At 41.5% G+C, this 26,488-nt stretch overlaps 1 protein-coding gene across 1 annotated transcript; it reads left to right on the top strand.

The window, feature by feature from the left end:
* Positions 1 to 19,442: 19,442 nt before the first annotated feature.
* Positions 19,443 to 25,999, top strand: gphb5 (glycoprotein hormone subunit beta 5). The gene is made up of 3 exons (XM_068038273.1): positions 19,443 to 19,456; positions 23,849 to 24,053; positions 25,811 to 25,999. Exons 1-3 carry the CDS (start codon positions 19,443 to 19,445, stop codon positions 25,997 to 25,999), a joined length of 408 nt encoding a protein of 135 aa, XP_067894374.1.
* The last annotated feature ends 489 nt before the right edge of the window (positions 26,000 to 26,488 follow it).

A 26,488-nucleotide genomic window follows, 5' to 3' on the forward strand; every position in this document is an offset into this window, starting at 1 on the left:
CCTCAACTTCTCTGTCTTCATTTCTGGGGATAGGCTGCCCACTAATATTATTACAAGCCTACCAACTCCCACAGCTACCTCGACTACACTTCTTCACACCCTACCTCTTGTAAGGACTCCATTCCATTCTCCCAGTTTCTCGTCTCCGACTCCTCTGCTCTGATGATGCAACCTTCCACAACAGCGCTTCTGATATGTCTTCCTTTTTCCTCAACCGAGGATTCCCCCCCACTGTGGTTGACAGGGCCCTCAACCGTGTGCGGCCCATTTCCCGCACTTCTGCCCTCACCTCTTTCCCTCCCCCCCAGAACCACGACGGGGATCCCCTTGTCCTCATTTTCCACCCCACCAGCCTCCACATTCAAAGGATAATCATCCACTATTTCTACCACATCGAGCATGATGCCATCACCAAATGCATCTTCCCCTCCCTTCTCCGTCAGTATTCCTAAGGGATCATTCCCTCCGCGGCACCCTGGTACACTCCTCCATTACCCCCGACACCTCATCCCCTTCCCACAGCACCTTCCCCTGCAATCGCAGGAGGTGTAATACCTGCCCTTTTACCTCCTTTCTCTTCACTATCCAAGGCCCCAAATACTCCTTTCAGGTGAAGCAGCGATTTACTTGTACTTCTTTCAATTTAGTATATTGTATTCGCTGCTCACAATGCTGTCTCCTCTACATTGGGGAGACCAAACGCAGATTGGGTGACCGCTTTGTGGAACACCTCTGCTCAATCCGAAATCATGACCCCGAGCCTCCGCTTGCTGGCCATTTCACACTCCCCCCTGCTCTCATGCCAACATTTCTGTCCTTGGCCTGCTCCAGTGTTCCAGTGAACATCAACGCAAGCTCGAGGAGCAGCACCTGATCTTTCGATTAGGCACTCTACAGCCTTATGGACTGAACATTGAGTTCAATAACTTCAGAGCGTGCCTGGTCTTTTTTTATATTTTATTTTTTAACCATGTGCCTGTTTTTCATGTAGTCAGAGGTGTTCATTATTCTGTTTTTAACACTCGCTCTGGACTAATGCTTTGTCTTTCATCAGAAGCGTTAACACACTCTCTGCCTTTGTCCCAGGACAGCTTTGTTATTTAATTTCTCCTGCCCTCTGCCCTATCAAACACCTTCCCCTTTGTTCTCTACCGCACCCTCTCTCCTTCACTTGCTTAAAACCTAATTCTTTTCTAAACTTTTCCAGTTCTGATGAAAGGTCACAGACCTGAAACGCTAACTCTGCTTCTCTCTCCACAAATGCTACCAGACCTGCTGAGTATTTCCAGCACTTTTTGTTTTTATTAATGCTGTAGACTTTCCCTTGCTCATGATGCATCATCAATCTCTGGTTCCTTGTCCCTGTGCTCGGAAATGTTGTGGATGGTTGCAGTAGGACAACTTGACTGTCTATATGCAATATATTACTGGATCGTGCCCACTGGAACTAGAGGACTGATGCAGATGATTTATTCCTGCACACCAATATATGCAGGTAAAGTGCGTCTGTGGACTATTGTACAAATTCTGTAACGCATGCAAGACCTATACAGGCTGATAGTGACATACTGCTTATGGTATAGTTATACACAATGTTTTCCAGCTACTTTTATTGCGTAGGGGGAATCTTACAGTGGCGCAGTGGTTAGCACCGCAGCCTCACAGCTCCAGCGACCCGGGTTTAATTCTGGGTACTGCCTGTGTGGAGTTTGCAAGTTCTCCCTGTGTCTGTATGGGTTTTCTCCGGGTGCTCCGGTTTCCTCCCACAAGCCAAAAGACTTGCAGGTTGGTAGGTAAATTGGCCATTATAAATTGCCCCTAGTATAGGTAGATGGTAGGGAAATATAGGGACAGGTGGGGATGTGGTAGGAATATGGGATTAGTGTAGGATTAGTATAAACGGGTGGTTGATGGTCGGCACAGACTCGGTGGGCCGAAGGGCCTGTTTCAGTGCTGTATCTCTAAATTAAACTAAACTAAAAGATAGGGGTATTGGATCCCCCCACATTGAAATGTATGTAAAATGAGGCCCCATGAACTCATGATTTTTTAACTAGCACTCCTTGTGACCATTGCCCCTCACTGATTTACTTTGGATCATTGAACTCTTTTTTCCCCTTTTATTAAGGTTGGTCATTCGTTTTCTGCTGTCTCATGGCACTTGATGAGTTTTCAATATTTTGTTGACTGTGCAATAATGTAATCCAGGCAATTGTAGGGCATGGTGCATGGTTAGCCTTACCATGTTGGAAAAAGTATTGATTTTGGGGCCTTGGTAAGATAAACAGTTTATGAACTATTCAACTAAAATAAATAAAGCAGTTAATTATTTCTGCCTCCTCCATTTTGCACCTTCACCGAGATAGGGTACCACTTTTGTTAATATACATAATATACTTATTGACGCAATAGCTTTGAATAATTCCATCTAATTTAAGGTTGGATATATTAATATACCACAGTTGGTAAGTTAACCCATTGTGTGTCAGAAATTGCACAATTCCTCTATGGACAATAAGTGAAAGAATTTATACCACAAAACTGTCTAAAGAGCCTTAACCTCGCTAGTTGGCAAATCACTTGCTTCAGCCAGAATACACCTTCTTATTTTCAAATAGACGAGTTACTAGCTTTATGAGCTCTCTTGAAAGAATAGCATAAAAGTAATGCTGATCTTTTAGATTTGGAAATAACAGGTTTTAGTGTTAGATATGAATAATGTAGGAGTTGTGATAACCAAATATTACCAACCAAAAGCAATATTTCAGATAATTAATCTTTGTGCTTCACATGTTAATAAACAAAGAATGCCCAACCCTTTTGAAGCAATAAAATATGTTCTATGACATATTACAGCCTCAGTTGCAACTCCTCTAATATTTGTGTAAATGAAAAATGATTCTGTTCAAAATAGTTCAGTAATATTTTCCAAAACCGTTTGTCTTTGGCACAAACTAGGCCGTAAACCTATTGGGCTGTATGGCCTGTTTCTGCGCTGTAAATCCGATGTAAATTTTAACCAGTCATTTTTGGATCATTGTTCATTGTGCCTCCCTCAATTATCTCTCCCTCACACAAACACGCGCATAAATATTGCTACAAAGCTTACACATTGCCAATGTAATTACTGCGAAAATCGTTGAATCTAACTTCATTCTTTGATCGAGGCTTATCTGCCATTCTGTTTGCATCCTGATCGAATCAAAAATAAGAACCCAACAAGCTCTGGTGTCTTAATCCCGCAATATCACAGTATTGACAATCCACACTGACAGTAGCAGTAAGTGCACGTAGTGTCATCTTTTCAGTGTTTGTAGATAGGGTTAGATTTAATATCTGGATGGACGTCCTGAGGTTTGGAGCTGTATATAACAACTTTACTATTTTAATAGTTTTTTAATAGTGTTGCTTTGTAAATGTCGTGTTCATCAGAGCAGGGGAAAGGCAGCTGGGAGAAAAAATATATTCTTCTCTTGGTGCCCAATCTGATTATCAGGTACTTCCAGTGTAGCTGCAAAATGAGGCAACAATATAGCATAGCCTTAGTAACAACCTCAGAAAAGGACATTGTGTGCTGCATTAGTGCAGTATTTCAGTTTCTCGCACCTTATCCAGGTAAGATTTCCCAGGTCATGAACTACATATAGCTATGGGTATCTGTGAACTGGACTCACTGCTCAAAGACTGAGGATGGAGACTTTTGGTCCATTACTAGACTGGATTCAAATCCAGATCCTTGAGATGAAAGAAGCATATTTCACCGCCTTTGTGATTTCTGTAGAATTGAAGTGATGAATAGAGAAGAGTTTTAGCCTATGTCACTTTTTATAAGTAATATTAGGGTTTATGGAGATAAAGTATTTGCTCTTAAAATGTCAAGGTGAGAGATTGCTCTACATCCAGGCACATTGTGATTGTCTTTTGGCAGACTGGACCACAAAGCATAGTGGTGCGTTTTAACAAAAGCTGCCACATAATTATGCTCTTCCGTGCAAACCTTTGTAGTGACTCAAAACTCCTAAAACACACTCAATCTTGGTCCGCCATAAGATAACTTCAATTTTCCGCGTCACCTAGGTAATCGGAAAATATCACCTCATAAACAAAGATGACGCATGGCAAAAGAATGCTTCAGAGATCTGACTACTAACAACATAAAATGTTTCACAATTAGACAAATGTTCTCCACATAATAACACAACCTAATTATGAAGTTCCATAAGTAACTGCACAGCCTGAAGGAGGGGATTATGGAGTTATCTCATAGCTGATCATACTGTCACAAAGGCATCCGCTTTTATCAAGTTTCCATTAGCTAAAAGCAGTTCAGATAGTCAAGTGTGTTATTTTTGTCAAATAGGCACCCATTCGTCTCTCTATAGCCAGGTTAATTTGGTATACACACAGGATAAATACAAAGAGTTCTTAAGCTTAAAAAGAGAAATGAGGATAAAAATATATCATTCCAAATGGAACTAACAACCATTTTAATAAATCCCAGGCACATCTGATATTTCAATGTGCCTACTCTCAGTTTTTGCCAGTTTTCAACTAGGGTGGTAAATAGAACACTTCAGTACAACAGAATACTGTGTTAGGCACAAGGAAAGACTAGCTGAGGGTGGGGGTGGGGGAGGGGGGGGGGGTGGTGGTGCTGGGTGGTGATGGTGGGGAGTGTAGTTGATGGGGGTCCAGAGCAGTCTTAATGTCTGCTGCAGCTCGAAGGCCACTATCACCACCAGCAGCTTGCCTTTATAATGCAAATCAGTCTGTCTGTTTGTCTGTCTATCTATCTATCTATATGAAAGAGCATGGGATAAATTAGAAAGGCGATAGAACCAGGAAAGTTAATGCCAGACCATAGTCAGTCTTATTAAAATGAAAAGTTTGGATTAAGTCAGATTTAATGCAACACATTCTGGTCAAGTCAGTTAAATATAACTCCAAGGTTCTGAACACAACTATAATGGCTCACAAGACAAATAATTCACTACAAGAACATTGGTACAAAAAATTCTATATCAAAAATTTAGATTTTGAGACCCAAAACCCATGCTCAGCTCTGCTTTCGGCTAATGTTTGAGTTTAGAAATTAGCTTGAAGAAATAAATTATGTTAAAAAAAAACCTTTGACAGACTCTGGCATTGTGAATTTTTAGCAAGTTACTATCAAGGGGTAAGTGGTTTCCTCTGTGCTCTACATAATTGTATCAAAACTGTAAGCCCATTGCTTTTAAATCGGTTTAAACAGAGCCCACAGAATAAATCTTTCCCATACTATCCCATTGAAGTTATACTTATGGTTACAGATTCTTCTCAAACCAATCCTTCTATGCCCACAATATTGATATGGAACAGGTGCTAGTTTGAAACTAGTAGCTGTTCATAGCTATGTGGAAGCAGCTGACCCAAGTTATACTGCTGGCTTCAAATTCTGTCAGCCAGGAGAAAACAGTCCAGCTCTCCAAATGCCATAGAGTCATAGAGAGATACAGCACCGAAACAGGCGCTTTAGCCCATCGAGTCTGTGCTGACCATCAACCACCCATTTATACTAATCCTATATTAATCCCATTTTTCCCTCTCACATCCCTACCTTCGCTCAATTCTCCTCCACCTACCTTCACTAGGGGCATTTTTTTTACAATGGCCAATTTACCTATCAACCCACAAGTTTTTGGCATGTGGGAAGAAACCAGAGCACCCAGAAGAAACCCACACGGTCACAGGGAGAACTTGCAAACTCTGCACAGGCAGTACCCAGAACGGAAGCTGGGTTGCTGGAGCTGTGAGGTTGTGATGCTAGCCACTGTGCCACCCTAAACTCCAATGTTAACAAAGAATTGACGGCACTCTCATCACTTAAGCTTGCACCTGGTAACAGTTATACTGCAGATAGTGCAAAGCCAAAGTGCCGTGAAAATACTTCCCAGAGGTAGTTCTACACTCCTTGGCAAATCTCAATTCAGGCAACTTCTTGTGTAACATTATACAGTTATTGATGAAATGTAGAAACTGCTTTGTACTGATGCAGAATGCATGTTATAACTACACAATATCTATCCTGCAGAAGTTTTATCCTGCAGAAGTTAAAAACAGAAATTACATCTTAGAATTTCCTTTCTTCTAATCATGACTTGTATTGCCAATAGTTTAACTGACAGATTGGTCTTGTAGTTTTTGTTTTTACTACATTGATGGAATCTTCATATATATGTTTTAAAACTTTTACAAAATAAAACAGAAATACAGCCTTCAAATATTTGGAAATGTTTATCTAAAGGATTTTCCCCCAAGCTGTACATAAAATATCAATAAAGGTTATTTGATAAGAAACAATATTTGGATACTGTTCTTTTGTATGGCAGCATTTTACATAACAGATTTAGTAATGAGAATTAAATAGCAACTGTTATGGATGACTAATAAACCAATATTACTTTAACAGTGAAGCACAGTGATATAAATTTTTGACTTGTCAGGTTGTCAGAATGCTTGTTAATGATAAATTACACGTTCATACTGCTTGGAGTGTCTAAAGTTTTGCACCTGCTATAACAGATGCTTTGCTCCGTTTTACTACTGAGCACTTTCAAGCTTTCATTTAACATGCTTACTGGTTCGCACCTACACATCAGAAGGAATTATGATGTTGATGGTAAAGCTCTGTGCAGGTTATTTGCACCCAAAATTTCTCTCCACAGATTGCATCCCATGGATGGAACAGTATTGAGAATTATAGATCTGTGCAATGAAAATTTAATCTTACGATTGTCTGAGACTAATTTTTTACTGCACTCAGCTGTATTGTAATGTTAACTTTTGTGCTGCTGGTAATATTTCACATTGGCATGATCGATGCATTGTGCTAAAAAGTGACAGAACATGGCACTTGTGGTTGTAAGCTTGTGGTTTACTAGACCACTGACTCCCAATATAAATTGGGCTGGCAGAGAAGAAACCAAGTGCAGGCACAACTCCTCCCCAAAAGGTGAAGGAGCAAGTCAAAAGTAGGACTCTTACACTAGGATTGACCTCAGCAATAATAAGGGTAGAGAGAAGAAAAAGAACCATTATGACAGAAGAGTCTTGGCGATATTTTATTTAACGAATGCAAATCCCCAGAGCCAAGCGATAGCCTTCTCACTTGCTAAATTTAAGGTGATTAGTCCACCACTTACTCTGTAGAGGGCCACTCCTTGGTAATGTGCAGCATTTTGTGTGTCTCTCCACAAATGCATAAGGGGTTTGTACTGAGGCCCCAGCAGCAGAGGTTGGCTGCGCAGGGGCCCTGGCTTGTCCTGAACCTGTTTAGCAAGAACCACTCTCACCGTGGTTGTTCAAAACCTGCCATTCGACAGATGGGGAACGACTTCCCGTGTTTCCCATTCCTTGATCCAAAGGATGTCTGCTGGTAGATCTTGCTCAGGAACGTTGCTCCAAGTGGGGCACTGAGATGGAAAGTGGGCAGTAGGTGGATTGAACATTTCATTATGGAGCGGTAAATGAGGTGCAGCATGGATGGTTTCAACCAACTTGTGGGTTTTTGTCAGTCGGTGGATGTATAGAAGAGTTTGCGAGGACAAGAAGTCAGGGGAGGAGTGTTGAGTGGAGGGTTCCAGTTATGATGCACATTGTTGCATTTAATTGAGTATCAACAAGATGTATGTGTGATGACCTATGCCAGACAGGTGTACAGTACTTTGCTGCTGAGTATGATAGGGCAAGTGTTGAGGTTCGGAGTGTTGTGGCAGCAACGTCCCCTTGTCAGTATGCAGGCGCCATTGGGAAAGCAAATGATCCTACCAGCAGACTGAATTCCAAGAGAAAATTAAAGGACTCCGAAAGAGCCCCTTTGTGAATCTCTGTCACCCCAGAACCACCAGTCTCAACAGTGAACAACCCTCTGGCTTTATGACAATAGGGCACACTCTCCGAATCTTCGACCTTAATGTTGAGGGCCTATCAGCCTATCATTGAATATCTTGCCCCCCAACACTCCATCGACATAATTTGTCTCCAAGAGACATTTGCCTACAAGAGACCCATATTGGCTGATATTAAGAGACTCCCACTAGAAAGTGAATGGGGTTGATTTTAACTTGTTGAAATCAGTGTTAAAGAGTGGCAAGACTCAAAACGGGTTGGTAGACTAACACCGCATGAACACTGACAAGCTTCAACTCAGTCAAATCTACTGCCTTTCTCTTCTGTTACTGCTAGGGTCAAGGATGTCATGGAACGGCTGCAGGACATTCTTTTAGGGGAGGGTGAACAGACAGAAGTCCTGGTCCACATTGGCACCAATGACATAGGAAGAAAGAGGGGTGAGGTCCTGAAAGCAGTATTTAGAGAGCTAGGAAGGAGATTGAAAAGCAGGGCCTCTCATGCAGTAATCTCAGGATTACTGCTGGTGAGTATAGAAATAGGACGATTGAGCGAATGAACATGTGGCTGGAAAAATGGTGTAGGAGGGAGGGCTTTAGATTCCTGGAGCATTGGGACTGGTTCTGGGGCAGGTGGGACCTGTACAAGATGGATGAATTACACCTTAACAGGACTGGGACTAATATCCTTGTGGGGAGATTTGCTAGTGCTGTTGGGGAGGGTTTAAACTAGCTTGTCAGGGGGTTGGGAACCAGCAAGGGAATTCAAATAGGAGAAAAACAAAGCTGGTTATGGGAAATAGAAAAACTGTGAATGAAAATGGAAAGCAGCAGAAACAAATGCTAGAACCAACCAGGGTCAAAATATAGAATAGTGTTAAAAAGGCAGAATTAAAGACACTCCATCTGAATGCATGCAGCATTCGCAACAAGGTAGGTGAGTTGATTTAATTATCATTACAGAGACGTGGCTGCAGGATGACCAAGACTGGGAACTGAATATTAAAGGATATTTGCCATTTAGGAAGGACAGGCAAAAAGGAAAAAGAGATAGGGTAGTGCTGATAATAAGGGATGGGATCATTTATTAGTGAGAGCGGCTCTTCGATCGGAAGAAGAGGATGTAGAACCTGTTTGGGTGGAGCTAAGAAACAGAAAGGGGCAACAATTATTTGTAGGAGTGGTTTACAGGCCATTTCTGAATGGGAAATCATGTTTGACGAACCTGTTGGAGTTTTTTGAGGATGTTACTAACAGGATTGATAAAGGGGAGTCGGTGAATGTGGTATACTTGGATTTTCAGAAGGCTTTTGATAAAGTCCCACATAGGAGGTTACTTAGCAAAATTAAAGCGCATGGGATTGGGGGTAATATACTAGCATGGATTGAGGATTGGGTAACAGGCAGAAAACAGAGACTGGGAACAAATGGGCCATTCTTGCATTGGTAGACTGTTACTAGTGGGGTACCACAAAGATCAGTGCTTGAACCCCAGCTGTTCACAATCTATATCAATGATTTGGATGTGAGGACCAATTGTAATATTTCCAAGTTTGGGATGACACAAAACTTGGTGGGAATGTGAGTTGTGAGGAGGATGCAAAGAGGCTTCAAGGGGACTTGGACAGGCTGAGTGAGTGGGCAAGAACATGGCAGATGGAATATAATGTGGATAAGTGTGAGGTTATCCACTTTGGTAGGAGGAATGGAGGTGTGGGGTATTGGTTAAATGATGAGAGATTGGAAAGTGTTGGTGTTCAAAGGGACCTAGGTGTCCTTGCTCGTGAGTCACTGAAAGCTAGCATGCAGGTGCAGCAAGCAATTAGGAAGGCAAATGGTATGTTAGCCTTTATCACAAGAGGATTTGAGTACAGAGGCCAAGAAGTCTTGCTTCAACTGTATAGAGCATTGGTGAGGTCGCATCTGGAATATTATGTGCAGTTCTAGTCCCCTTGCCTGAGGAAGGATATACTTGCCCTAGAGGGAGTGCAGCAGAGGTTCACCAGACTGATTCCTGGGATGGAGGGATTGTCCTATGAGGAGAGATTGAGGAGACTGGGCCTGTATTCTTTGGAGTTTAGAAGAATGAGAGGCGATCTAATAGAAACTTACAAAATTCTTAAAGGGATAGACAGGGTAGATGCAGAAAGGATGTTGCTCCTGCCTGTGGGGTCTAGAACCAGGGGACACAATCTCAGAATAAAGGGCAGGCCATTTAGGACTGAGATGAGGAGGAACTTCTTCACTCAGAGGGTTGTGAATCTTTGGAATTCTCAGCTCCAGAGGGTGGTGGAAGCTCAGACACTGAATAAGTGCAAGACAGAGATCAATAGATTTCTAATTGCTAATGAGATCCAGGGATATGGGGATAGTGCGGGAATATGACGTTGAGGTAGACGATCAGCATAATCTAGAGTGGCGGAGCAGGTTCGAAGGGCTGAATGGCCTACTCCTATGTTTCTATGCTTCTCTAAGTGTATTGGCTGTGGCTCAGTGAGTAGCACTCTTGTCTCTAAGTCAGAAGATTGCTGGGTCTAAAGCCCCACCAAAGAGTTGAATAAATAATTTACCCTGATACTCTTGCGAGGGAGTGCCTAACTGACGGAGATATCATCATTTGGATGAGATGTTAAACAGAGGCCCTGTCTACAAAACACTTTCAGATGTCCTGAATGGTGCCAAGCAAAGACAAGTCTTTTTATATATACGAGAGCATATTTCAAGAGGATAAGCCGAAGGACAGATTTGTTCAAGTTAATAGCTGGATTTATTTGAATTAATAATTAAATTGTAATTTTTTTTAGAGAGGAAGTTTAACTTGTACGTTCAGGAGCATAGAATCATTTATCAAAGGAACTTACAGAGTAAGTGCTGCATTATTTACATATTCTTCATTTTTTCTTCTCCAGCCAGGGCTTGAGTGTTGACGAGCGATAAGTGGTGTTGGTCAAATACAAATGTGAATTTATGTTCTTGTTCATCATTCATTTGAAGTACAAATTTAAATTTATGAGTACATCATTAGATTGCTATGTGTTACTATATTTAGCTGCGACAAGCAGGTAAACACAAGTCTGAATTGATTTTAAACTGAGCAAATTTGGATTCAAAGCTGACACTCCAGTGCAGTACTGAGGGAGTGCTACATTGTTGGAACTGCTGTCATTTGGATGAGACATTAAACTGAGGCCCTGTCTATCCTCTCAGGTGGAAAAAGATCCCATGGCACTATTTCAAAGAAGAGCAGGGGCATTATCCTGATGTCCTGGCCAACATTCATCCCTCAAACACCATTAAAACGATTATTGTTCATTATCATATTTCTGTTTGTGTGTCTTTGCTGTGCGCTAATTGGCTGCTGAGTTTCTTACATTATAACAGTGACTACACTTAAAACTTTATTGGTTGTAAGGCGCTTTGGGATGTCCTGTGCTGTGAAAGGAGCGATAAATGCAAGTCTTTTTTTTCCCTTTTCAGCAAGGACTTTGGTGCTCTCTTCCCACCCCTCCCCCCCCCCCCCCCCCCCCCCACAAATCATAACTGCTCCTTGCTCAACAATGTATTTTGCAGGGCAGAACTTATCCTGCCAACAATTGAGTGATCTGTTGCCATATAGTGTCAGAACTAAAGCATTTCACCAAATGAGTGATAACAAGTTCAAATGTCAGTCAAGACAATGGTTTGATATTAAAGGCTTCAGGTTCAGAGTTCAACACTACAGGTGGAGCTGCTAAGCTCTCTAATGCAGCTTTTCCTATTCACAAATCACCCACAAAATAAGTTAAAGTCAGTCTAAGAGCATCTGTGGAGGGGGAAACAGAGTTAATGCTTCAGGTCAATGACCTGAACTGATGAAAGGTTATCAACCTGAAATGTTAACTCTGTTTCTCTCTTCACAGATGCTGCCATTTCTGCTGAGTATTTCCAGCATTTTCTGTTTTTATTTCAGATTTCCATCACTGGCAATATTATGCTTTTGTATCAGTCAATCTAGGCTTGTTAGCACTAAATCTTTTACTGGTTTATAGTTCAGAGTTCTTATATTTTAATTGAGATACAGCACTGAAACAGGCCCTTTGGCCCACTGAGTCTGTGCCAACCATCAACCACCCATTTATACTAACCCTACACTAATCCCATATTCTTACCACATCCCCATCACCTACCTATACTAGGGGCAATTTATAATGGCCAATTTACCTATCAACCTGCAAGTCTTTGGTTGTGGGAGGAAACCGGATCAGCCGACGAAAACCCACGCGGTGCGCAGGGAGAACTTGCAAACTCCGCACAGGCAGCACCCAGAATTGAACCCGGGTTGCTGGAGCTATGAGGCTGCGGTGCTAACCACTGTGCCACTGTGCTACCCTGTCTGACTTATAATCCTGTCTGACTTCATACACAGAGGTTGCTGAAGATCGCAATCTAATAAAATGGACTTTTAAAAAAGAAATCGGAACTACTGTACTTTTGGACTCCAAAACTGGCAGAAATATCTCATGGGACTTGTTTTGAGTGCATTGTTTTAACGTGCATTTGTAAGTCGTACTAGAAAATTTTGATGTGCAAAGTCTAAAACTAACTGTGCTGCTTCACTAATAAAAGGACTGTGAAATGTTAAGTATTTCCTTGATTTCCAAGTGACATGTTCCTTAATATAGTTTATAAATAAATGCTTGTATGTGCAAGATAGTTTCCCAGGAGGGATACTTGTATGTGGGCGGCGTGCTGAGCAAGCGTTGATAATAACTCATGCCTGCATGAATGTGTGGAGAATGACAGGGTTATGCTTTGAGACTCTGAATGACAGTTTGGTGCCAGTTTTCCCAAATATGTCTTATCTGACATTACTTCTTTCACTGCAGTTATTGTGGTGACGGTCACTGCTCAGCAAGGCAGTAGCTCAGACGACCAGGCTTTTTATTGGAATTGCCCCACGAAAAAAAGACTCCATCAAATAGTTGCCTGCTTGGGAATGCTATCCACAAAATGGGAGAATGTGACGACAGGAATGCTTCCATTAACATCTGCTGTTCAGGATTTTAACTGCTTCAAAGCAATTAATAGAAGAAATTAAACATAACATACATTTCAAACCATTTTCATTGCATGGCAAACCAGAGTTTTATTTCATTAAGTTTTACTTTTAGTATGTGCATAATATTGTTCCATAACCTGTCCTATCATCTGAAAAACCAATTCTGAACCCCAATTTTATGAATCCAGGTAAATAACTTCATTAGTATATACCAACAACTGTTATTACAATACATCATAAACATATTACAAATCTCGGACAGAAGTAGGCATCTGGCCCATCATGCCTCTGCTGGTACTAACTCTCCCACTGAAGAATCAGATGCAACCAGTGTTTTATGTGATAAAAACTGAAAACATTTTAAAAGCTCAGTAGGTCAGGCAGTATCTGTGGGGAGAGAAGGTTAATGGACCCGATGTTGGCAGGGACGGGTTGTGTAACGACATTTGGGAGGGTGGGTGCGGGTGGTGGTTGTGGTTGCCAAGTTTTGGCAGTTTCCCCATATACTGTGGAGTTTTATCTCCACAGCGTCCATCTACCTTTTCAACAGGTTCCCCACTTGGAAGCCAGCCTGATTGGCTGACTTGGCTCCCTGTTGGGTTGGGAATGTCCCAGCGGAGGCCTCAGAGGTAGAAGCAGAAGCAGAACTTGTTTCTATGTTAGCGGGAGCATGTGGGGTAATGCGGATCTTGGGCGGCTCCGATCCCCAATTCCAGGGTTGCCCAATCTGGGGGCACGGGGCGAGGGAGAGTGGGTGGTGGTGTCAGATCTCGGATCCCGTGGAGTGGAATCCCAGATCTGGGGGGGGGAACCGATCCCCGATTGGGAGATTTTTGGATGGGGTTAGGTCCAATGGCAGTGAAGAACGTAGCTTAATGGGTTGGGAGGAAGCAATGCTCCTCCTGGCCCACAAACAGTGGTGTAAGCGCACTTATTATTTCCTCCCTTAACTTGCCAGCCAGGGTTAACCTGTAAAACAGGTTAAATGTGGTGGTTAGGAAAGTACAAAGAGGAAGCTCTGTGTTAGCATGGCGGTCTGCAGCGATCAAATGACAAAAGGGATGATAGCGTAAGGCAAAAGGAGGTGATAACGAGACAAGTAAAGAAACAAAAGATGGGTCTCGAGGCGTAAATGGTAACAGCAGAACCAATGAATTACATGTTATGTTCTGGCAAAGGGTCACACATCTGAACTATTAACTCTTGTTTCTCCCTCCATAGATGCTGCCTGACCTGCTGAGTATTTTCAGCATTTTCTGTTTATATTTCAAATCCAGCATCCTCAGTATTTTACTTTTGTACTGTGTAGATACATTATCAACTCCTTGCTTTAATATACATTTTATTAACACATAAATCATATTAAATGGTTGCAGTCCATAATAACTTGATTCTTCATGAATTCGACCCAGTCATCATTAATGTTCAAAATTATTGTAAGTTTGTATGGGTAGAAAAATACTACTGGTAATTTCATCTTTCCTTCTGCTATCTTAAGAGGAGATAAACCGTTAAAATATTGAGAGGATGTGCTCAACTTTTATACAATTACACAACCAACAGTAATTTCTACCCTAGGTTGTTATTTTATGTAAATGTTATTGAATGTTAAAGAAAATTCCCAAGTTTATTTTTCTCTTCTGTCTATGCCCTCCATGGCAAAAGCACATTCAAGAAATCTCCTCCAGGCCTCTGCCAGTATTGCTCTGTAACCGGCTTCTTTGTAATGCGTGAGAATGGCCCAGGATGACTCTTTCAAGGTCCCACCCTCACTATGTGGGAGTGGGAGAAAATAGCTGGACTCAGCACCTCAACCTAATAGCATGAACCAAGAGTGGAAAACGTCTCACTGGGCCATTGCAGATGGGCCACTCGACACAATGCTCCAGTATGCTCTCTTATTTTTACTAAGACTTTTTGAATTCATTTATTTTTACAGAAATTTATAGCAAGCATGTACAAGATGACATTTACCATTAGTGACCTTATATTCTTATATAAACAAAAGATAAATATAACATTTTCCTGTAATGTACTGTATAAAAAAGCACGATAATATTCAGATTATGCACCATGTCTATAAGTCTGTTCCAGTACAGCCGGTAATATCCTTTTGTGGCACTACTTGGATTTGCATAAGACCTGAGAAAACTTCCAAAATAAAGGGACATTATTACCCTGGTAAAAATGTTGTCATTTGATAAGTGGAAATATGCAATGATATGATGGCATCAATGGGCTGAATTTTCTTAGCGTGCCGCAAATCGCAGTGGCCGCTTTGAAGTTGGCAGCCTTCAGGTGTGGATATGCCATCGCTGAGCCCCCACGATATTATGCATGGGGACTCATTTAAATGGAGGGGGCAGAGCGACCGCCCCCGATGGCGGAGAGGGGGCGGCAGTTCCGTCCCCAACAATGGTATGCGGCGCCACCGCGCAGACGCCGGTGCCATTTGTAAAGGGCTTCAAACCCTTCAGTGCTATTTAAATGTTTAAAGAGACAGTGTTGTTACAAAATTGCAATAAAATTTTATTAACACTTCCAACCCCGTCTCCCACCGTCCCCCGTCCCCCCACCACCCGAGCGGAGTTCCGAAGGCCCGCAAGTTGCGGCTGACATCTCGAATATCGGCGTGGCACGGCTGCCGGGACAAAGAAGTTAATTTGCATTTATTTGACTTCATTTCAATATTTAGATGAAGGCCCCGCCGCCGAGCAGCGGGGGAGCTGCACCGAGGCCTTGCTACTACCGGTAAAATGTGACAGGACCTTCTCAGCGTGAGGGTCGTGGTGGGCCTCGCCCAGAAGAATTTCCCCCCCACCCCCACAACCCCCGATGCCAGAGGCCTCATAAAATTCAACCCAATGTGTCAGTAATTGGTGGGGGGGGGGAGGGGTGTCATTCTGACTTTTTGTGATAGTGTAACTATTTTTTTGGAAAATGGTGTAACTCAATTGAGATGTCATACTTCGGACACTGTAAGACCATAGCTCGTCATACTAATAACCTCCTCATGTATAAAGTGCATATACTGAATTAATGACAGCTACTTTTTTCATAATGAGAAGGAATTTTATACAAATAATGATGCTGAAAGGATGTATTAGAGACACTTATAGGTTCTATCTTACTTTTGGGCTTGTCTAAGCATCAAACTAATTTGGGAACACATCTTTAATTCACAGCTGACTGTAGCATTTTACATACTGTTATTCTTAGAACATGCCATCATTTTAAAAACTTTTATTGTTAAGTGTTTCAGATGTAAACCAGCACATGCAGTCACACATAACACACAGGAAATATGAGTCCCAATCCATTTTATTCTTCCAAAAACTAGAAATTAAGTTAGACTGGTAGGAGATGGGGTTACATCTGTATTTCCCCATGCTAATTCATCCTGTCAGCTACGTCATTGTTGCATCCAATCGTTTTTCCTAAAGATTATTTCAAGTTTTTCACCCGCACTACTTTACCTGGCATCTGGCCTAGTCTTCCATAACTCAGAATGTCTGATTCCACTTACGAAAGTATGGGAGCAGGCCCCAGTCCATTTCCTAGATCTTGTAAATGGTGCAAAAAGGAAAATAATTTGACAGTACACAGTGTACAGTGAAATAAAGTGAAATAAATCAGTGACAGTTAAATGTTAAATTTAGATGGATTTGTTTGAAAAATACGTAAGCAATTTTATAAACACATTCTTGTCAAAAAATAGACTAATCTTACACAGAAAAAACTGTTTTGCATTTGGATATTGTAAATGATTATAACACTAACAGTTTGTCAACATTACCTATATTTGAACAGCACAAATCTTCAACATTTTGATTCCAAAAGTACTGTGGGGTAGAGTTTTCGTTTGGTTGCGCTGGATCTTTATGGTGTATCTCTCCCAATCATGACCGTGGATTTCAGTCACACTGTTCAGATCCTAAGTGCACTTGTTTTTAACTCAAACTCAACTAGGTTCACAGTAAGAAACCTTGAGCATGGAGAGAAAATGACATTTCAAAGCTTTGTTGTAGATGTTGCTGTCAGCTGCAGAATTTCATAGTCCCTTTGTGAACAGATCTAAGTCCCATAAACACTTCAAGCAGTCTACATGTAGGCAGAGGGGCAAGTCAAGTTTGTGAAAGCCAACAAGAGAGGCTACAGAAAAGCTTTTAAATGCTCCTTTATCTCTGAGTACTTGGTATCCTACTGTAGTTCTCAGAGAATGACCTGCCTGTGTTACTATTACACTCTGAGTGAGAATCTTCTCCATGCACTCTTAAATATAACTGTATTTAATAACTCAATTCAGCCCCTCTGACTCCACCATCTGGAATTATATGTTTCTTAGAATTGAGATGAAGATCTGACTAATACTTGAAAGCTCTTATATGTGGTTGCATTGTTAACACAGTTTAATTACTGAAAACTGTATAGCTGTTTGCTATTTGGAGAAAACAGTTCAACCAATGTGTGCATAAGAGAATTGTGCACTTAAATATGCTGTTTCTGACCATTATCTGTCCTAATAGGTTATACGATAAAATGAAATGAAAAGTATTAAAGAAATGGTATTTAGAAAACCAGATGGTATAGTGATCTAGCATAACTGTCCTCTTAGCTCTGGAGTTCGGCTTAACGAAAAGCCTAGCCTGATGGACTGCAAATCTCTCTGTTCTGACAATTGTAAGAATGCTAACCAAAATGAGTGCAGGCAGTCTCAACCTAATTTCCCATCATGACAACACGTGGATACGACAAAAACAACTGCTACGAATAGTATAAAAATACCTAGTGGTAAAACCCGGGTAAGGTCCATTGTTGCGACTGTATTGAAACAAATTTATTTCTGCATTAAAGGAACGATATCAATGCAAGTTGCTGTTGTGCTTGATTTGGGAGTGCATGGCAATGATACTGGATTAAAAAGTAACTATCATCATTAATATAAAAAAGTATTGAATAAGAAGAGCCACTGAACTCATGAAGCCCCATTCTTCCATAGACCAGATGCATTCTACCTATCATAGACTCAACCCCATTTATTTAATCTCCCACACAAAAGTAATGCCTATGTATTTCCTCCATGTATAAAACTCCAGCATATTGCCACTAATGAGCGTTAGCCACAAGTGACATGTGCTTGACCACAGCAACACATTGTTCATTTCATGAAGCGTTTGATTATCTCTTTCTATCCTGTAACATACACTGCCATTCTGAGGATGCAGGAAGCAATGGGTACGTAGGGATTGCTCTACCAATAATGGCAAGAATCATGGGTTTAAAGAAAAACATTTGTTTCTGGCCAGGGTTCATGGGGCTGCCAATGGAGTCATGTTAGCAGCAGGAATGCAGGTAAGTCAAAAATCCTGCTTTATTATACCTGTTTATCAATAATCATTTTTGAGGGATCGATGGACACCATGTTAATTTCCTTTGCTGGAAGTCTGTTCCACATATCCTTTATATTGTGGAGGAAAAAAATGTCTTAATCTTTACCTTCACTTGAAGCTGATTAATATTTCAATTCCTGTCCTTTTGGGTTTACCCTACATTATAATGCTTGCTTCCTCTATATTGTCGATGCCTCTCATCATTTTAAAGACTTGCTTTGTGTTCCCCCAACAGCTCAATTTCTTATTACTAATAAAAATAAACATGGACAGAAACTCTCATCTCAAAAATCATATTGTTTTTTTAAATTGTCCAGTCATGTTGTTACACTAGGCAAGAAACAAACTCAAATTTTGAATCTCACTAAAATGGTAGTAGCCTAATGTAAGTCCACTCAGTCCTTTCATTTGGACTGACTATACCTCTAAAGACATTTTTAATCATCACAAGATAAAGAGGGCTACAGATTGCACCAATTTTACCCGCTGTAGAAATCAGGGCAGACATTTATACTATTATATTGATCTTAATTTGGAAAAACAGGTAAGCTACAGGATCTCTGATGTTTAAAACATAGCAGCCTGACAAAACCTTTAGTAGCTTAGGGCTATTAACAACTATGGATTACAAGCATTGCATTATACGAACACTACCTTTGAGTTATTTTGGACATTTTAATACTGTACTTGATACCTGCTCTGCTTGCTCTAAGACTGTACTTCAAAAAATACCGTGCCCCACAGTAAGGAGGAGTTAAATGTTCATTATTCTTACTGAGCCCGTGCCTTCTTGGTTTTGTCTTTGGCTGTAATATTGCAGGTCAGGTATCCATTGATCTGAGTAGTCTGTGACAGGTTGGAGGGAGGAACTGCAGGACGCTGATAATGATTGACAGTTGCTTTCTCCATATATTTCAAAACTGCGAGAGCTTCGGAACGAGCAGCTAGAGACCTAGCATCAAGGGCGCTGATGATTTTGATCAGTCCTTAGATAATCGGTCTTCCAATCTTTAGTGTTTGTTTGAGTGAATGTTAAAGGTGAAGCTTTTGTGCATCGCGAGGACTGAAAAAATAATTTTGAAGTGTCTCAACTCTTCGAAGAGAGTAAAAGCTGATATAGATCAAAAGATGTGGAGTCACAGGTGAGTGACACACTTTCCCTAGTTTGGAATATTTTGAATTTGCAATGTAAAATCAACCTTACTTAACTCTTTGATTCCTATGTTTTTTAAACTTTTACAGGAACAAGTGATGCCTAATAGTGCAGTTTTACATTTGATACTGGTATAAGGTTACCATTTTTGAAACAACACAAGTGAATAGCACAGAGTTATACTAACTTCATGTGCTGCACTTGAAGAGAAGAGAGAGCTCTGCATATGCACACGCAAAGCTCCACTCAACAGTGACCAACTTTAAAACAGCGAAAGAGCTACTTTGTTCTATTATTATAAGATTAAAGTTTAGAGGATTCATTGGGCCCATTGACTTGCATTTAAGGTTTAAGCTTCAAAAGCCACTGGTTCCAGTTATGCGGCAAGCTGGTGTGAAACCAAAGCCATGCAAGACTACTTCCTTCAGGAAACATGGCAAGTCAATGTATGTTCAATACAATCATAGTATTCGTCTCAAGTGCATTATAACCATTCCATAAGTTGTACTGAAAAACAAATTAATTACTGGTTTTGAAGTTAATATTTCAAAGTTGAAATGATGATTTCAACCAACATTTATTTCAATTTAAAATGTTAGAAATCACTTAGGACTTTTAACTGAGTGAAGAAAACAGATGTTTTCTTTAACAGGATGTAAACTTAAAACATTTACAAGTAGCTTGTGTATAGTTACATTTCACACACTTGCATTTGTAAAGCAACACTTGAACTCATCCAAAGGCTTTGTGGTCAGATCCATCAACCAGTGTGGGAGTGAGCCATACAGACCAGGATGTTTGATTTTTTTTCGCCTGCTCTCAGCTGGGCTGCTGCTGGGGTGCCTGCAGGGTAAGTGACTCAATGAAGTGTGCAAATGCACGGACAGGAATAAGCCCAAGATCAAGCTTGATCGTGATCCCACAGTCAAACAGCTTGCTCACACATGAAAGGAAGAATGATTTGCATTTATACAGCCCCTTTCATGATGTCAGGATGCTCCAAAGCCTTTTACAGATAATTAAGTACTTCTGAAGTGTGGTCACTGTTGTAAAGTAGGAGATGTGGCAGCCACTTTGTGCACAGCAAGCTCCCACAAACAGTCATCAGGTAATGACCAGCTATTCTGTTTTAGTGATGTTGGTTGAGGGATAAATATCGGCCAGGACACTGGGTAGAACTTCCCTGCTCTTTTTTGATAGTGCTATGGGATCTTTCGCATCCACCTCAGAGCGTCCTGGCTTAATAGCTCATTCAAAAGACCGTGGCCACTAAATTCATTCGTGTAGTGCCGCTACCTATGCAGATTTCCTGAGGGCAGGCAAAGTCATGTGCGGCATCCATCTTTGATGTGGGCAGAGGCCGATGCGTCCCCTACGCGTTCCCGAACACCTGGAAATGGTGCTATCCTGATGTCACACAGCCCAATCGGCTCTTGTGATGCCAGGATACCAAAATTGGGCAATGTAGCTCCTGCCAACGCCTGCATTGTCCAGAAATGAAAAAGCATGAAGTAGCACGAAGGTAATAAAACCAAAAAGTACTGGAAATACTCAGCAGGTCTGGCAGCATCTGTGGAGAGAGAAGCAGAGCTAACGGTTCTGGTCAGTGACCTTTCATCAGAACAGTTCTGATGAAAGGTCACTGACACGCAACATTAACTTTGCTTCTCTCTCCACAGATGCTGCCAGACTTGCTGAGTATTTCCAGTACTTTTGGGTTTTATTTGATTTCCAGCATCTGCAGTATTTTGCTTTTATGATAAGTAGCAAGAAAGGCCCTGGAGTACCATTCCTTAAAGGGCCAGGTACCCTGGCTGCAGGTAAGTAACATTTTTGGAACAACTTCTGTTGGAAAGTGTCTGAAAATATTTTGGAGTGGTTTTGGAGGTGTTTTAGTGCATTTGCCAGAGATTGTTGCTGCATCCTCATAGAGATGGCAGAGGAGTAGGTGACTTGTGCACACAAAGTTTGCAGTAGGTTCGGTGAAGTACCTCTGGGTCTGCAGCAATGCAAGGAGATGAAGCAGAGGCTGCAGAGAGGCCGCCAAGCTCCGTGCAATATACTCTGCCAACTTGGAGCCGGACTGCTCCATGCTCCTTGACAGTAAGTAACAGGAGGCTGTCTGGCAGGCCAGTCAATGCATCCAGCAGCTCAGTGAGCATGTCCATTCAGCAATCTCCTGCATGGCGTCCCATTGAGGTCTTCAACGGAATCCTCTGCAGCAGTATTTGTCTGCCACCTCACCCTCCGCAGAGCCGGCAAACAAACCATCCTTTCACCCTGGCCTGCACGCTGTCCACTTATGCCCAGTGACTCACCACATGCAGATCCCACCTCTATACTCCCCTGTAAGGTATGTGTAGTGTCAGTATCCAGCTGGTGGCTGAAAGTGTCAGATCAAGTGACGGGGCCTCTTCATCAGTGCTGACCTGATGTGCTCGCTCTTCTTTCATGGGCTCCTGTGGCTGGGCAAGTGAACCTTTTTGGGTCTCTGACAGCAGAAAATAAGAAGTGGAAGGTTGGAGTGAGGGAAGAGGGGTAGGCTGGGAAGCAGCAAGTCCATGGTCACACCATCAGCTTGCTCATCATGCAAGATAGCTGGATGAAGGAGAACTGGGAGTTGAGAAGGGACATAAGGTTGGAAAGTGCTGCCATCCTCAATATTGCCCGATGCCACGGGCCCTGTCACAGCCTGCCCCATGATGCAGACAACCATCTCCTCTGTATTGCTCAGGAGATGCAGGTGTCTTTGCCCTCAGCTGGCTCTGTTCCCTCCTATTGTGTGCCACCTTTTGCTGAAAGAGAGGTCAGAATCTCAGTAATTGTGTTGCACTGTGTTTGGGTGATGTACCTGCCATGGTTGGATAGCTGAAGGAATATGGAGGAAGTGAGAAGTGGATGTGAGACTGGCAGTATTGGTAGATGTGTGAGGTTAGGTGCAGTATCTGGATGTTAGCCATGAGTTCTGCGTGCCAATGAATGCTGATGACTGAGTGAAGGGAGTGTAGTGCATTGAGCAGTGTGAGGGTATGTGGTGTGGTGGGTAGGAAATGTCGTGAAGATGCATTCACTGATACTGACCCCAGACCACCAGCATGTGGTCATTAGACTTCGTGTAGCACTGCTGTCAGGTCTTCAGATCCAGATGTTGGACTTGACCTTCCTGGTCACTGCCACCACTCCCTTCTGAGGGCGGTCCTTGACGGTCTCCTGGTTCCACGTGGGACCATAGCAGCTCTCCTCCAAGCCAATAATCCGTAAAGCAGTGGTTCTCAAATTCTTTTGGTTAAAGGACTCCTTTTCAAATAGATTAGAAATCATGCACCCCCCATCTAAATTATTATACTTATATGAAAGTGCTGCATGTAAAAAGTTTCATGCTGCTCTCGGTGCTCCTCCATGCACCCTCCCTTCCAGATGAGACAACCAGCCACTCTGCGCTGCATACGTAGTGGACACAATCCACTGCCATCTCCCGGCTCACACTTTCAATCAACTTGTGGACCCCAAGGGGTCTGTGGATTGCAGTTTGAGAACGACTGCCTTAAAGGAACCACGGAAGCGCTCAGACCACTGCTTGCCCTGCTGCCAATCTCCTCCCTGCTCTGGACTCACTGTAGATCCAGTGCCAGCAACCCCACTAGCCAATCTTCATCTACTTAGAAACCAAGACGCTAATCATATCCTGATGCCGCAAGTGGGCGTATTTCACATGAACATCTTGTGCATCGATTTGGGTGTCACAGTTTGTTGTTGCCATTGGATTTGTGCCTGAATTTGAGCACAAAGCAATTTCAAGGCCTTTGTGTTACTTTTCAAGTTAGGAATTAAGTACCGCACAAATTAAACATAGCTGTGCTATATTCATTTCACTTGTGTGTGAATTTATGTCTTTTAATAAATTATTAGTAGTTCAGCCTGAATTATATAATCTGGCAAACTGGTGTTTCTCCATATATTGAAGCAATTAGAAATACATGGTGAGGCTATGGGGCATTGGGTCAAACAGTACAAAGGGCCAATGTTCCTAATAAATATGCCACTACATCCTCGGGTCTACATATTGCACTATAATACCTTAAGGAGCAACCTGGCTGTAACATAAGATTACCAGAGTAACAGGTCTATTGTACAGCAAATAATTAAGGTCACAAGTTCACTATTTTTTCCAATATTCATAATCATATTTCGTATTTATCTTGTTACTAGGTTCTTACAATCTTCTCTCTTAGATTGAGAATCACATGCGAGACTAGATTGATATCCTTTTGGTGATAAACTATCATTTGCTATGCATGAAGTATGCTTTATTATTCCTTAATTTATTGATTTTAGCCCTCTATCGTTACCATTAATAAACTAAAATGTGTGTTTATTCTAGACTGAATCTGCACCACATAATATGGGGGAGTCTTATTCTTCAGTTGCTGGTCGTTTATGTAAATGTTCTTCCAGCCTCCAACATCAGCTTGCGGACATTCATCGGTTGTGCTGTAAGAGAGTTTACATTCCTGGCCAAGAAACCTGGTTGTAAAGGGTTACGAATCAGCACAGATGCCTGTTGGGGACGATGTGAGACCTGGGAGGTGAGGCAGGGAACCTGATTGTATCATTTCCTTCATGAGTTCAATTTGTTGTACTCAGTGGGAGACAAACATAAAACTGAATAAAGATGTGAACCCTTTTCTGTTTTGTCCTTTATATGACAAGGTATTTTCTAAAAACTGGATATACAATTTAAAAAAGAATACAATATTATTACATTTCACTTTTCTGGGACCAATGATGTAAATTCAAATCATGCAAATCCTATGGAAATAGATAAGAGGTATTTTACATAAATACTGCAACAACACTTGAAATGAAAGGAGAATTTTTTCAGTGATTGATTATTTGTGATGCTGTTACAGCTACCAACATCAGATCTATAACATTTCACAATTGTTACCTTAGTATGCAATATGGTTAAATACTGCCCAACTCATCATGATAAATAAAAACTCATGCTATTATTTTCAATCTGAGCAAAGTCTTAACTTCATTTTTTAACATGCCAGCACAGCTAGCAATTAGGAAGGCAAAGAGTATGTTAGCCTTCATACAAGGGGGTTGGAGTACAAGAGTAAGGAAGTCTTGCTGTAATTGTACAGGGTTTTTGTGAGAGACCTCACCTGTGAATTGTGTACAGTTTTGGCCTCCTTACCTAAGGAAGGATATACTAGCCTTAGAGAGGGTGCAGCAATAGTTCATTAGATTGATTCCTGGGATGAGACGTCTGTCCTTCTGGGCCTATATTCTCTGGAGTTTAGAAAACTGAGAGGTGATCTTATTGAAATATATAAAATTCTTGAGGGCTTCTCAGGGTAGATGCTGAGAGGCTTTTTCCCCTGGCTGAAGAATCTACAACTAGGGGTCATAGCCGCGTGACAAGGACCGAGAAATTTCTTCACTAAGAGGTTGTGAATCTTTGCAATTCTGTATCTCCAGAGGGCTGTGGGTGCTCAGTTACTGAGTATATTCAAGACTGAGACAATTAGATTATTGGGCACCAAAGGAAATCAAGAGATATGGGGATAGGACGGGAAAGTGGAGTTGATGTAGAAGCTGAGCCATGATCTTATTGAATAAACCATATAACCTACTCTGCTCCTATTCCTATGTTCAGCTTATTCCCACAACACATACTCAAATAATAATGATGCTAAAGATAGAAAATGCAAATGTAAAGTGCATGAAATTACTACCTCTCACATCGGAACAAGGAAAGGCCATTCGATATTTGCCTCTCAACACATGACTCAACCCACTTCCCTACAGATGTGGAATTGGTTGCCTCTCGCAACCATCTGCTTTGATGGCTTTTTCTGGTAACTTTTTCCACAAGTCCTCTTGAGTGAAAGATTACAATCTGTTTTCCTTTCTTACTTGTACCTTTCAAATTTTCATCTAGTTAAACAAAGTATTACTTGTTTGCTGTCCTCCTACATAAACAACGCTCATGAACAAACATTAGGGGTTTTTCCTGCTTTATTTTAGCAAAAATGTTGGCACGTGTATAAATTGGGGATTTTTAAGACTCAGCTGGTAAAGGCAAACAGAGGAAAATATACTCCTAGTGTATCAGTAAACTTTTAACTCCTTACAGAGGGAATAAAAATAAAAACAGAAAATGAGGGAGTATTAAGTTGGACTCCTGCAGCAAAGAGCAGATTAAACAGTTTTAGGGTAGAAATTAGAGTATTATTGTTAGTTTGCCTTTGTTTTGAATATTTGCATGCAGTTAGTGCATTGTTCTTACTGTTCCTGGAATTATTTTGTAAGTGTTCTATGCTTTTACTCACAGAAACCGGTTCTCGATCCTCCGTACATAGACGCACACCATCGGGTCTGTACCTATAACGAAACCAGGTTCATCACAGTGAAACTACCCAACTGTCGGCCTGATGTAGATCCATACTACACCTACCCCGTGGCAGTGCGATGTGACTGCGGTGTCTGCTCAACTGCAACTACTGAGTGCGAGACTCTATAAAAACTCCATCTTGCCTCAAAGATCAAAAGTCAACCTTACAGAAAATAGTTAATTTTTGGAGTATTTTGATTTATTAATTGAAGCTGAAATCCAAAATAAATATCTCCATAATAAACCACATATGGCGATCATTTTTAATTTCTCTGGGGGAAGATTATTTTATCGAAAATGACAGTCATAGAGAGATACAGCACTGAAACAGGCACTTCGGCCCACTGAGTCTGTGCAGACCAACAACCACCCAGTTATACTAATCTTACATTAATCCCATACACCTACCACATCCCCACCATTCTCCTACCACCTACCTACACTAGGGGCAATTTACAATGGTCAATTTACCGATCAACCTGCAAGTCTTTGGCTGTGGGAGGAAACTGGCATACCTGGTGGAAACCCACATGGTCACAGGGAAAACTTGCAAACTCTGCACAGGCAGTACCCAGAACCGAACCTGGGTCACTGGAGCTGTGAAGCTGCAGTGCTAAC

The sequence above is a fragment of the Heterodontus francisci genome, chromosome 9 (genome assembly GCF_036365525.1).
Source record: "Heterodontus francisci isolate sHetFra1 chromosome 9, sHetFra1.hap1, whole genome shotgun sequence".
Taxonomy (NCBI): Eukaryota; Metazoa; Chordata; class Chondrichthyes; order Heterodontiformes; family Heterodontidae; genus Heterodontus; species Heterodontus francisci.